The following is a 13,148-nucleotide window of genomic DNA, read 5'->3' as shown; positions in this document are numbered from 1 at the left end:
GACTAAAGCCTCTGATCACCAGACAAAGACAAGAAAAGCCAATCCTCCACGTTCAGAGATGACAAACTCCACAGAAGCACAGAAGCCCCAAAATACCAAGAAAAATAAGAAGAAAGGGGCGACTCTGGACACATTCTATGGAGCCAAAATACAAAATACAGAGCAGATAGAAGAAGATATACAAGAAAATTCTCCAAAATCTTCCAAAGGAAATAGAAACTCTCCACAAACACATGAAGAATTTGAATCAGAAAGGACCAAAAAGATGGAAGCCCTCTGGGAGGAAAAGTGGGAAATGATGCAAAAGAAATTCACGCATCTACAAAACCAGTTTGACCAAACTGTAAAAGAAAACCAGGCTTTAAAGCAAGAACTAATAAAGCAAAGCCAAAACACCAAGAAATTAGAAGAGAACATAAAATATCTCACCGACAAGGTGATAGATCTGGAAAACAGGGGGAGAAGAGAAAATTTAAGAATAATTGGACTCCCAGAAAAGCCAGAAATAAACACCAAACTGGACATGGTGATACAAGATATAATCAAAGAAAATTGCCCAGAGATTCTAGAACAAGGGGGCAATACATCCACTGACAGAGCTCACAGAACACCTTCTACACTAAACCCCCAAAAGACAACTCCCAGGAATGTAATTGCCAAATTCCAAAGCTATCAAACAAAAGAAAAAATCCTACAGGAAGCCAGAAAAAGACAATTTAGATATAAAGGAATGCCAATCAGGGTCACACAAGACCTTGCAAGTTCTACGCTGAATGATCGTAAGGCATGGAACATGATCTTCAGAAAGGCAAGAGAGCTGGGTCTCCAACCAAGAATCAGCTACCCAGCAAAACTGACTATATACTTCCAAGGGAAAGTATGGGCATTCAACAAAATAGAAGACTTCCAACTTTTTGCAAAGAAAAGACCAGAGCTCTGTGGAAAGTTTGATACCAAAAATCAAAGAGCAAGGAATACCTGAAAAGGTAAATATTAAGGAAAGGGGAAAAATGTTATCTTCTTTTACTCAAACTCTCTTCTATAAGGACTACATTTATATCAACCTATGTATACTAATATGTGGGGAAAATGTAATGTATAAATAGGGGGTAAAGAAAGACCAAATAGAATAATGGTTCTCACACAAAGATTCACAGGGGAAGGGGAGGGGAAGAAAACTCCTATAAGAAGGAGAGGAAGAGAGGGGGGGGGGTTACTTAAACCTCAATCTCAGGGAAATCAACTCTGAGAGGGAAAAACATCCAGATCCATTGGGATCTTGAATTCTATCTTACCCAACAAGGGTAAGGAGAAGGGAAAACCAAGGGGGGGAGGGGGAGAGGGAGAACAAAAAGGGAGGGAAAGAGAGGGGGGAGGGGGAGGGAACAAAAAGGGAGGGACAAAAAAGGGAAACATCAAGGGAGGGGACAAGGGGGACTGATTCAAAGTAAATCACTGGACTAAAAGGTAGAGCCGAAGAAGAAAAGGTTAGAATTAGGGAAGGCAATCAAAATGCCAGGGAGTCCACAAATGACAATCATAACTTTGAACGTGAATGGGATGAACTCACCCATAAAACGTAGACGAATAGCTGAATGGATTAGAATCCAAAACCCTACCATATGTTGTCTTCAAGAAACACACATGAGGCGGGTTGACACCCACAAGGTCAGAATTAAAGGATGGAGTAAGACCTTCTGGGCCTCAACTGATAGAAAGAAGGCAGGAGTGGTAATCATGATATCTGATAAAGCCAATGCAAAAATAGACCTGATCAAAAGGGATAGGGAAGGTAATTATATTTTGTTAAAAGGGACTCTAGACAATGAGGAAATATCATTAATCAACATGTATGCACCAAATAATATAGCACCCAAATTTCTAATGGAGAAACTAGGAGAATTGAAGGAAGAAATAGACAATAAAACCATACTAGTGGGAGACTTAAACCAACCATTATCAAATTTAGTTAAATCAAATCAAAAAATAAATAAGAAAGAGGTAAAAGAAGTGAATGAAATCTTAGAAAAATTAGAATTAATAGACATATGGAGAAAAATAAATAGGGATAAAAAGGAATACACCTTCTTCTCAGCACCACATGGCACATTCACAAAAATTGACCATACATTAGGTCACAGAAACATAGCACACAAATGCAAAAAAGCAGAAATAATGAATGCAGCCTTCTCAGATCACAAGGCAATAAAAATAATGATTAGTAATGGTACATGGAAAACCAAATCTAAAACCAATTGGAAATTAAACAATATGATACTCCAAAACCGTTTAGCTAAAGAAGAAATCATAGAAACAATTAATAATTTCATCAAGGAAAATGACAATGGCGAAACATCCTTTCAAACCTTTTGGGATGCAGCCAAAGCGGTAATCAGAGGCAAATTCATATCCCTGAAAGCTCATATTAACAAACAAGGGAGAGCAGAGATCAATCAATTGGAAATGCAATTGAAAAAACTCGAAAGCGATCAAATTAAAAACCCCCAGCAGAAAACCAAATTAGAAATCCTAAAAATTAAGGGAGAAATTAATAAAATCGAAAGTGATAGAACTATTGATTTAATAAATAAGACAAGAAGCTGGTACTTTGAAAAAACAAACAAAATAGACAAAGTACTGGTCAATCTAATTAAAAAAAGGAAGGAAGAAAAGCAAATTCACAGCATTAAAGATGAAAAGGGGGACAGCACCTCCAATGAGGAGGAAATTAAGGCAATCATTAGAAATTACTTTGCCCAATTATATGGCAATAAATACACCAATTTAGGAGAAATGGATGAATATATACAAAAATACAAACTGCCTAGACTAACAGAAGAGGAAATAGAATTCTTAAATAATCCCATATCAGAAATTGAAATCCATCAAGCCATCAAAGAACTTCCTAAGAAAAAATCCCCAGGGCCTGAGGGATTCACCTGTGAATTCTATCAAACATTCAGAGAACAGTTAACCCCAATACTATACAAACTATTTGACATAATAAGCATAGAGGGAGTTCTACCAAACTCCTTTTACGACACAAACATGGTACTGATTCCAAAACCAGGCAGGTCAAAAACAGAGAAAGAAAACTATAGATCAATCTCCCTAATGAATATAGATGCAAAAATTTTAAATAGGATACTAGCAAAAAGACTCCAGCAAGTGATCAGAAGGATCATTCACCATGATCAAGTAGGATTCATACCAGGGATGCAGGGCTGGTTCAACATTAGGAAAACCATCCACATAATTGACCACATCAACAAGCAAACTAGCAAGAACCACATGATTATCTCAATAGATGCAGAAAAAGCCTTTGATAAAATACAACACCCATTCCTATTAAAAACACTAGAAAGCATAGGAATAGAAGGGTCATTCCTAAAAATAATAAACAGTATATATCTAAAACCAACAGCTAATATCATCTGCAATGGGGATAAACTAGATGCATTCCCAATAAGATCAGGAGTGAAACAAGGATGCCCATTATCACCTCTACTATTTGACATTGTACTAGAAACACTAGCAGTAGCAATTAGAGAAGATAAAGAAATTGAAGGCATCAGAATAGGCAAGGAGGAGACCAAGTTATCACTCTTTGCGGATGACATGATGGTCTACTTAAAGAATCCTAGAGATTCAACCAAAAAGCTAATTGAAATAATCAACAACTTTAGCAAAGTTGCAGGATACAAAATAAACCCACATAAATCATCAGCTTTTCTATATATCTCCAACACAGCTCAGCAGCAAGAACTAGAAAGAGAAATCCCATTCAAAATCACCTTAGACAAAATAAAATACCTAGGAATCTATCTCCCAAGACAAACACAGGAACTATATGAACACAACTACAAAACACTCGCCACACAACTAAAACTAGACTTGAACAATTGGAAAAACATTAACTGCTCATGGATAGGACGAGCCAATATAATAAAAATGACCATCCTACCCAAACTTATTTATCTATTTAGTGCCATACCCATTGAACTACCAAAATACTTCTTCACTGATTTAGAAAAAACCATAACAAAGTTCATTTGGAAGAACAAAAGATCAAGGATATCCAGGGAAATAATGAAAAAAAACACATATGATGGGGGCCTTGCAGTCCCAGACCTCAAACTATATTACAAAGCAGCAGTCATCAAAACAATTTGGTACTGGCTAAGAAACAGAAAGGAAGATCAGTGGAATAGACTGGGGGAAAACGACCTCAGCAAGACAGTATACGATAAACCCAAAGATCCCAGCTTTTGGGACAAAAATCCACTATTCGATAAAAACTGCTGGGAAAATTGGAAGACAGTGTGGGAGAGACTAGGAATAGATCAACACCTCACACCCTACACCAAGATAAATTCAAAATGGGTGAGTGACTTAAACATAAAGAAGGAAACCATAAGTAAATTGGGTAAACACAGAATAGTATACATGTCAGACCTTTGGGAGGGGAAAGGCTTTAAAACCAAGCAAGATATAGAAAGAATCACAAAATGTAAAATAAATAATTTTGACTACATCAAACTAAAAAGCTTTTGTACAAACAAAACCAATATAACTAAAATCAGAAGGGAAACAACAAATTGGGAAAAAATCTTCATAGAAACCTCTGACAAAGGTTTAATTACTCATATTTATAATGAGCTAAATCAATTGTACAAAAAATCAAGCCATTCTCCAATTGATAAATGGGCAAGGGAAATGGATAGGCAGTTCTCAGATAAAGAAATCAAAACTATTAACAAGCACATGAAGAAGTGTTCTACATCTCTTATAATCAGAGAGATGCAAATCAAAACAACTCTGAGGTATCACCTCACACCTAGCAGATTGGCTAACATAACAGCAAAGGAAAGTAATGAATGCTGGAGGGGATGTGGCAAAGTAGGGACATTAATTCATTGCTGGTGGAGTTGTGAACTGATCCAACCATTCTGGAGGGCAATTTGGAACTATGCCCAAAGGGCGACAAAAGAATATCTACCCTTTGACCCAGCCATAGCACTGCTGGGTCTGTACCCCAAAGAGATAATGGACACAAAGACTTGTACAAAAATATTCATAGCTGCGCTCTTTGTGGTGGCCCAAAACTGGAAAACGAGGGGATGCCCATCAATTGGGGAATGGCTGAACAAACTGTGGTATATGTTGGTGATGGAATACTATTGTGCTCAAAGGAATAATAAAGTGGAGAAGTTCCATGGAGACTGGAACAACCTCCAGGAAGTGATGCAGAGCGAGAGGAGCAGAACCAGGAGAACATTGTACACAGAGACTAATACACTGTGGTATAATCGAACGTAATGGACTTCTCCATTAGGGGCAGTGTAATGTCCCTGAACAACTTTCAGGGATCCAGGAGAAAAAAAACACCATTCATAAGCAAAGGATAAACTATGGGAGTGGAAACACCGAGAAAAAGCAACTGCCTGAATACAGAGGTTGAGGGGACATGACAGAGGATAGACTTTAAATGAACACTCTAATGCAAATACTATCAACAAAGCAATGGGTTCAAATCAAGAAAACATCTAATGCCCAGTGGACTTACGCGTCGGCTATGGGGGGTGGGGGGGAGGAAAAGAAAATGATCTATGTCTTTAACGAATAATGCTTGGAAATGATCAAATAAAATATATTAAAAAAAAAAAAGTATCTACTGGTCATCTAGTTTGAGATAACCAAATGGCAATTGGAGATGAGAGACTGGGGGTTAGCAGAGATGTTAAGGTCATATAAACTGGCTTGTGAATTGTCAGCATAGAGATGGTAATTAAATCCATGTAAACTTATGAGATCATTAAGTGAAATAGTATAAAGGGAAAAGTGAAGAGGATCTGATTCAGAACCCAGAGGGACACTTACAGTTAGAGGCTATGATCTGAGTGAAGGTCCAGAAAAAAGACTCAGATACCAGTCAGATAGGAAAGCTAGGAATTAGTAATATCCTAATATGAGTACATGAATTAGATGAAATATTATTTTGATTTAAGAAGATAAAGAAAATGGTTTCAGAAAAACCTGAAAAGGCTTATAAGAACTGATGCAGAGCAAATTGAGCAGTACCAGGAGAACAATTTACATAGTATCAGCAATATTACAAAGACATGAAAAACTATGTAAAGACATATGAAGTCTATGATTGACTTAGTAAATCTGTTCAAAACAATGATGCACCATAATTCCAAACAACTCATGGTGAAAAATGTTATCCACCTCCAGAGACAGAATTGATGAATTCAGAGTTTAGATTAAAACATGTTTTTCTTGCTTGTTTGAGGGCTATTACTGATATGAAATTATCTTCTACATAACTTTATATGTGCAGTGATTATTGTATTTCTTAACTTCTGGGTGGGGAAGGGAAGAAAGATGGGAGAGAAATGAGAAAATAAGTGACAAAAAATGATAGGAGGGAACAAACTGTTGGAACAGATGAGGGTGGAAGAGATGAGGGAGGAATGGAATCACTTAATCAGGAGAAGTTTTAGCTTTGGTAAGGCATAAAGGCCCTTCAGCAAATGATACAGGCAAAGGAAGAGGTAATATATAAGGCCAGAAGAGTAGTGGGAGAATGAGCCATGGGGAGTTTAAGGAGGGATGAAAAGGATTGGAAGAGTTGCTGGGGAGAGTGAGGTAGAGTTGATAAAAGAGGTATAGCAAGATTGTCTAGCAAGAGTGAGAACCCAGTTGCAGTTGGGTAACATTAGTTTGTAGTGGTCTCAGTCAGAATAATTGTGTTAATTCTTCACTTTTGTTCAACAATGTGGATGCAGAAACAAAGGTGATGAATGCTGAGAGTGATCCACAGTTGAGGCTTAGCTGGGAATGACTGATGAAATTATAAGACATCTAAGAATTCAAGAGAGGACTGAGTAGACTTGAATTGTTTCATTGAGGAGTCAAGTTAGGGAAAAGAGAAGTGATTGGCTAGTGCAAGAGATGTGACCTAAGAAAGAATGTGTACTTGGGTTTGTTTATACATGTGTATTTATCTGCATGCATGTATATATAACATATATATATTTTCATATAAATATATATGTCAAACTAATAGAAACCAACTGAAAGAATGTTACTAAAATAATATTAGAAATACAAACCAAAACTATCTTGGGATTTTACCTCACATCTTGCAAATTGGCAAAGATAACAAAATATTAGAATAGTCAATGTTTGTAGGATAGTGGGATGATTGGCACAACAGTGCATTGTTGGTGAAGCTGTGAATCAGTAAAACCATTGTGGAAAGCAAATTGGAATCATGCAAATAAAGTAGCTAAAATGGCTCTAGTTTTGAACTAGTCTAGACCGGCCTAGACTAGATTAGACTAGACTGTACTGTTCTATATTATATTATACTGTTGTTCACCCTTCATTTTCAAAGAGGATCAATGACATCACAGGTGATGTCTTGATTTGAAAGTAAATTGGACTTAAATGAGGCAGGGTTGCACAAAGTCTTCATGCTCCCTCTCACTTCCAGAATCAGTGAAGTTGTAAACTTTAAATTACTCCACCCTACTTAAACCTTACTTTAGGTGAAGATAAAGTTCAAATCTCCTGATTGAACAATGAAGGTACTTAGTTCTCACCTTATAGTGAAGCTAGAACTTTACGCTGCCTATTTTTAGATCTTAATACAAAAAGGTGTTAAGTAACTATAAAGGTAAAATTAATAAAAAAAAAAGTCAAGTAACTAACAAAAGGTGAACTTAACAAAGAACTGCTAGGTAACTCAAAAATCTAATCAAAGAAGGTGAGAACTAAAAGTATGGACAGTCCTGGAGAAAAGCCTTTGATGTGATTGGTAGATGTGAAAGTTTAGAGGAGGAGACTATTGTATTTACAAAGTCTAGTGACTTTTGATGACTACTCATGGCCCAGAATATTGTGGATCACCTTGATATCTTTGAAGTCTGACCAATTTCTAAGTGCCCTTGCTTCAGCTAACCTAACTGTTCTAATACACATGCTTCAGCTACCTTCGTGAGCACTGTAACAAATTATTCTGGGGGAAGACTTCATATGCTTGAGGTAGGCATCCCCCTAATCAATGACAGGTTTGAGGCTTGATGGTTACCCTCAACCCAAGTCAGCCCATCTGCTGAGATGGTTTTACTGGTGTGTCACTCCTGGGCATGCTACAGCTTCTGGGAGGCACAAGTAATATTTGGGTAAAAAGCAAACCTTAAAAGTGGATGAGATCCCTAATACCAGAGGTGTATGGGGTCCTCAAGTGGGGCTAGCAACTCTCTCTATATACATGATACTATATTATACCATGCCATACCATAATGTACCATCCCATAGTATATACTCTAATGTACTCTCCTCTCCTCTCCTTTATTCTATTAGATCTCAAATGTGCCCCCTCTCCAATCCTTGTTCCACACACTAATACCAAAAGGATCTTCCTTAAGTGAAGTTCTGACCATGTCACTCTCCAGTGGCTTCCTTTTGTCCCCAGAATAAAATGTAAACCTCTTTGCTTGGCTTTTAAACTCTTCAAAACCTTGCCTCCAAATCATCTTTCAAGATTCATTAGACCAGCATCACTTTCTCCGTGAATCATTTCATAAACTTCTCAGATACTAGTGACCCCTTCTCAAACTGCTTTATGTTTATTTTGTATTTATTCTGAGTCTTCTTGTGTCTGTCTGTCTATTTTGATAACACATTCCCCTCAAATAGACATAGAGCTAGCTAGGTTTGGAAGATCTGAGTTAAAAGCTGATCTGAAATACTTGATGACCCTGGGTAAGTTACTTAGGATATGTAATCCTTTTTTGTTTTCTTTCCATAAGACTATAAATATCTTAAGAGTAACAGTTTGTTTCATTCATTTTATTTCTCTCTCCAGTTCCCAGCATAATGCCTGTCATGTACCAAGAACTTAATAAATACTTATTGATTGATTAGTTGATGTCTTCTTTGTCTTTGTAATTGCAATAATTTTGATTAATTGAAGTCTTTAAAAATAGATAATTATAAAGAATGAGTAAAGCAATGAAGGAATGAGGGTGTTCCCAATATACAGAGAAGCATACCTATATTTATTCTAAGAATTTTAAAATATAGGAATTGTTTACAAGAAATGATGAAAATTATTACTGACCCAGGGGGTCCTAAAGGAAAATCTGGCCTAGAAAACAGCCTATTAGGTTTTCATGAAATATACGTTGAATATAGTTAGAAACCCATGTGTATTTGCTAAAAGCAAAAGCTCAAGTTTTCTGAACTCATTTAAATGTGAAGAATAAGGGGTGGGGATGATTTGTATTGATGGCACTGTTAAGTATAAGAATGATTAAAGGAGCTTCCCCCACATTTCTAACAGAGTAGAATTATTTTATTTCCTGCTATTTGGGGGTATGAAAGTTGTCTTTGGGACCAGAATTCTCTCTGAATCTCTTACCTCATGATGAAGTCTGGTGTGAGGGCAGTCTGTTTAGATAGTATTTTTGTAGAATCAAATATGTTGATTTCGTTGGTCCTTTTATTGTGAAAATGTCTCATATTGCCAGGAGATATGCCTGAAATTACACAGCAACATTAGTGAATCTATAGAGCTTTCCCCCCAAGGAATTCATTTTCTGGTACCAATGGCCTCACTGCTGCTTCAGAGCCTTGCAAAGGTGGTGTTTTGCTAGCAGCATTCTCAAAATTTTTGGTCTTAAGACATTTTCACACTCTTAAAAATTATTAAAGACCCCCTACTTGAAGAGCTTTTTTTTTAAATGAGAGATCTATAAGTAATTATACACACATTAGAAATGAAAACAAATTAGTAGTATTAAGTTTTGACTTCAAGGGCCCCCCTGAAAGTAACTCCAGTTCTCTAGAACACACTTTATGAACCTCTGCACTGTAGATTTGGAATGCTGATGAGATGGAACCATAGCTAACTCTTGGAATGCTCATAAAGTAGGCCAGAGAATGTAGGAGATCTAATGCTTCATTTCATGCAGTAGATTGATCCTCCATCAAGGTTTGTTTGTTTGTTTTTTCTTTTCCTTAACATATTCTTATACACTTAACTTTATTGCATTAAGAAAAATATTTTGTTAATTGTAAAGGAAGGGCTATAGAGATATTATGGTAGTTGAAATTGTTACAGAATTATAGAACCACAAAATGTAATAGTTGGAAGAGGCTTCAGTGGCCAAATAATCCAACAATTTAGGGAAAGGAACCCCAAATATCATATACCCCATAAGTAGTCATCCAATCTTAGTTTAGAGGATTTTTCTGTTATACCACTGAGGCAGCCCACTCCATTTATGATTACGTTTCAGTTTGAAAGTTTTTCCTGATATCCTGACTAAATTTTCCTCTTTGTAACTTTTAACCAGGGAGGCTAGGTTATGCAATAAATAAGAGTGCTGGGCCTGGAGTCAGGAAGATCTGAGTTCAAATCTGGCCTCAGACACTTAGCTGTGTGATCTAGGCAAGGCACTAAACTCTGTTTTCCTTAGTTTCTTCATACATAAAATAAGCTGGAGAAACAAATGGCAATCTACTCTAGTATCTTTGCCAAGAAAACACAAAAAGGGGTCACAACAGTTGGACATTATTGAAAAACCACTAAACAACAATAACAAAAGCTTCTACCCAGGACTTCTATGTTTGCCCTCTATGGCCCAACTCAATTTTAATCTCTTTTCCACAGAAGGACCCTTCAAATCATAGATTTAGAGCTATAAAGAAACTAAGAGACCATGGACGTACTGTGTTCAATACTCATTTTCTAGATGAATAAATTGGAATAGAGAGAGAGTTTAAGTGTCACACAGTAAACTTGAGGTGAGATTTGAACCTCCATATTCCTGATTCTAAGTCCAGAGCTCTAACCACCATACTTCACTGTGTCTCTAGGTTCAAATATGTAAATGCATTTATTCTCTTAATCTCTACCTCTCAGCCTTCTTTTCTCCAGATAAAAATATTCCCAGTTCTTTCATCTGCTTCTCATATGTGTAAACCTTAAAATTTCACAGACTTATGAATGTTAAAAATTTTACTCCACATTGAGGAATCCTCCAATTCCCTACTTGAAATAATTCCCTACCAGATAGTGAAAACTCTACTTGAATGTGAAAACTCCTTGCTATGGGAGGATATCTACCCCATCCCTACTTGGGACTGCTTTAGGGCAGAAAACTCCTTGCTAAACAAAGAAAGTACTTGGATCCATGCTTATGGTGGGGCAAGGAGTTCTTTGAGCCAGGCCTCCTTTTAGAATTGATACAATGAGATGCTAGGTACCTAAAAGGGTCGGGCAAGTTTTCTCTTGATGAGATTAGTTGACTCAGCTGTGTTTTCTCTAGTTCAGACTTACTGAGGAGATTGGTCGACTTAGCAGGAATTTAGATGGGCAGTCCTTTGGAAAGCATCTACAGTGATTGGTAGATGTAGGGACTTAGGGGAGGTGACATGGGAGGAAAACCCCTATATAAGAAAAAGCAGAATCTCTTGAGGATATATCCTTTTGGAGGAATTCCTTTTGGAGGATCTCTGATGAGGATCCCTTGGGAAGAATCTCTTGAGAGAGGCTCTGGAGAAGGGAAGCTCTTGGAGGACAATCTCTAAGGAGGTCTCGCTGGAGCTCCTCTAAGGGGACTCTGTCCCTCTGGAGGCTCTGGAGAGAGGCCTTTTGGAACAGTCTCTGGCTGGAAGGCTCTCTGGTGAAGTCAGCTGAGATGGAGCTGGCCTGGTGTCACTAGAATCCTTGTTTAGGCAGACCTTGTGGTGAGTGTTAAAAGACTGACTGACTGATTCTCTCTCTTAAGACTCAGGTCTAGGCCATATTGGCTTGAGGCCCTTCATAATTATTCCTTTTCCTACTCTTTCTCTCTTTCTCTAATTCCTCATTATATTATTAATTAAAAATCTCTATAAAACCCAGTTGACTTGGGTATTTGAATAATTGGGAATATTTCCCTGGTGACCACCTTATATTTGATTTAAAAACCAAGACACCGTAGTGAAACATATTTTCTGCAGTCAAATTTACTCACCCTCTCTTATATCTATCACAATTTATATTTTCCACCATTTTAACTCACTACAGTTTATGGGCTTCACTATTTTAAATCTCACATATGGCAGAGATTCAAGACCTTTTATCAATCTGGCTCTTCTTCTCTGTACACTCCATCTTAAGCTCTGCTTCTTACCCTGTATAGTTGAGAACTGTACAAAAATCTCCACTTTTTCCTGGTATCTATGCCCAGGGGTATGCTGAAGCCAGTTCTAATTAGCCAAGTTGTTAAATTTCCAGTGTGAGCACTTATGCTCCGTTGGACAAATCAAGACATGATTTATTTTGTTGATTTTTTGCACTTAAGAAACTCATAGTAATAAAGGTTAAACTTAAAGTATATCTGAATAGTTTTTTTTTTCTTGGTGATCTTTTGTTGTTAAATATTTACCAGCATACCCCTGTACTTATTGCTACTCTACAAACATTGATTGAGCTCAGCAAAAATGAAGTAGAAGATTCAAAGAATGAAGTAACTTCTAGACTAAAGGTAATGTGACTGTAAGTTAGTGATATTAATAAATGATAATAATGACAATTTATATTCATATAGTGCTTTCAGGCTTGCTAAATTCTTTGTTATTATCTCATTCTAGCCGCATGACAACATAATATGCCTGTCTATATGTCTTTTAATGCAGCTTGAGAAGGTATTCCCTTTGTTGGCTGTCATGTCATACTTGTTAATCATATTGCCCTTATAGTCCACTAAAACCTTCAGATATTTTACAGAAAAAACTGCTGAATTCCTTTAGCTTTTTGTCAGAGCTTATGGGAAATAATTCTATTTTGTGCCTTAGTCTCCAGATGGTCCTTGAAAGCAAATCTATCCCTAAAGAAGAGATAATTAGGGTGGTTATTCCTAACCCAGTGTTTTAGGTAACTGGAACTCTGAAATGACTTAGGAAGCAACTTGGGGAAACAGAAATTCCCAACCCTGTTTCATGTAGATACTTTTTAGGCACTACATTTCTCTTTAGTGACAATTTTCAAAGTAAAAAATAATAACATAATATAATATAATCCTCCACCAAAGCTGCCTTACAGTTTATTTTTATTAGATTTTACCTGGAGAAGGAAAGGAAATCTT

The 13,148-nt window shown here is 36.8% G+C and overlaps 1 protein-coding gene and 1 long non-coding RNA gene across 5 annotated transcripts in view; one reads left to right on the top strand and one right to left on the bottom strand.

Moving 5' to 3' along the window:
* Positions 1–13,148, bottom strand: part of KCNU1 (potassium calcium-activated channel subfamily U member 1) — a 314,287-nt gene that overhangs the window by 105,954 nt on the left and 195,185 nt on the right. For all 4 annotated transcript variants that reach the window (XM_056813505.1, XM_056813504.1, XM_056813506.1 and 1 more), the window contains one exon: positions 9,434–9,551. In XM_056813505.1, the coding sequence (XP_056669483.1) occupies positions 9,434–9,551 (118 nt within the window). The remainder of the gene's footprint in view (positions 1–9,433; positions 9,552–13,148) is intronic.
* The window catches only part of LOC107651093 (uncharacterized), a 126,017-nt gene that overhangs the window by 95,504 nt on the left and 17,365 nt on the right, over positions 1–13,148 (top strand). The window contains exon 2 of the long non-coding RNA XR_001627418.2: positions 12,453–12,548. This is a non-coding gene — a long non-coding RNA (uncharacterized LOC107651093). The remainder of the gene's footprint in view (positions 1–12,452; positions 12,549–13,148) is intronic.

Source organism: Monodelphis domestica, chromosome 1 (genome assembly GCF_027887165.1).
Source record: "Monodelphis domestica isolate mMonDom1 chromosome 1, mMonDom1.pri, whole genome shotgun sequence".
Taxonomy (NCBI): Eukaryota; Metazoa; Chordata; class Mammalia; order Didelphimorphia; family Didelphidae; genus Monodelphis; species Monodelphis domestica.
This window is presented reverse-complemented; position numbering and strand designations above follow the sequence as displayed.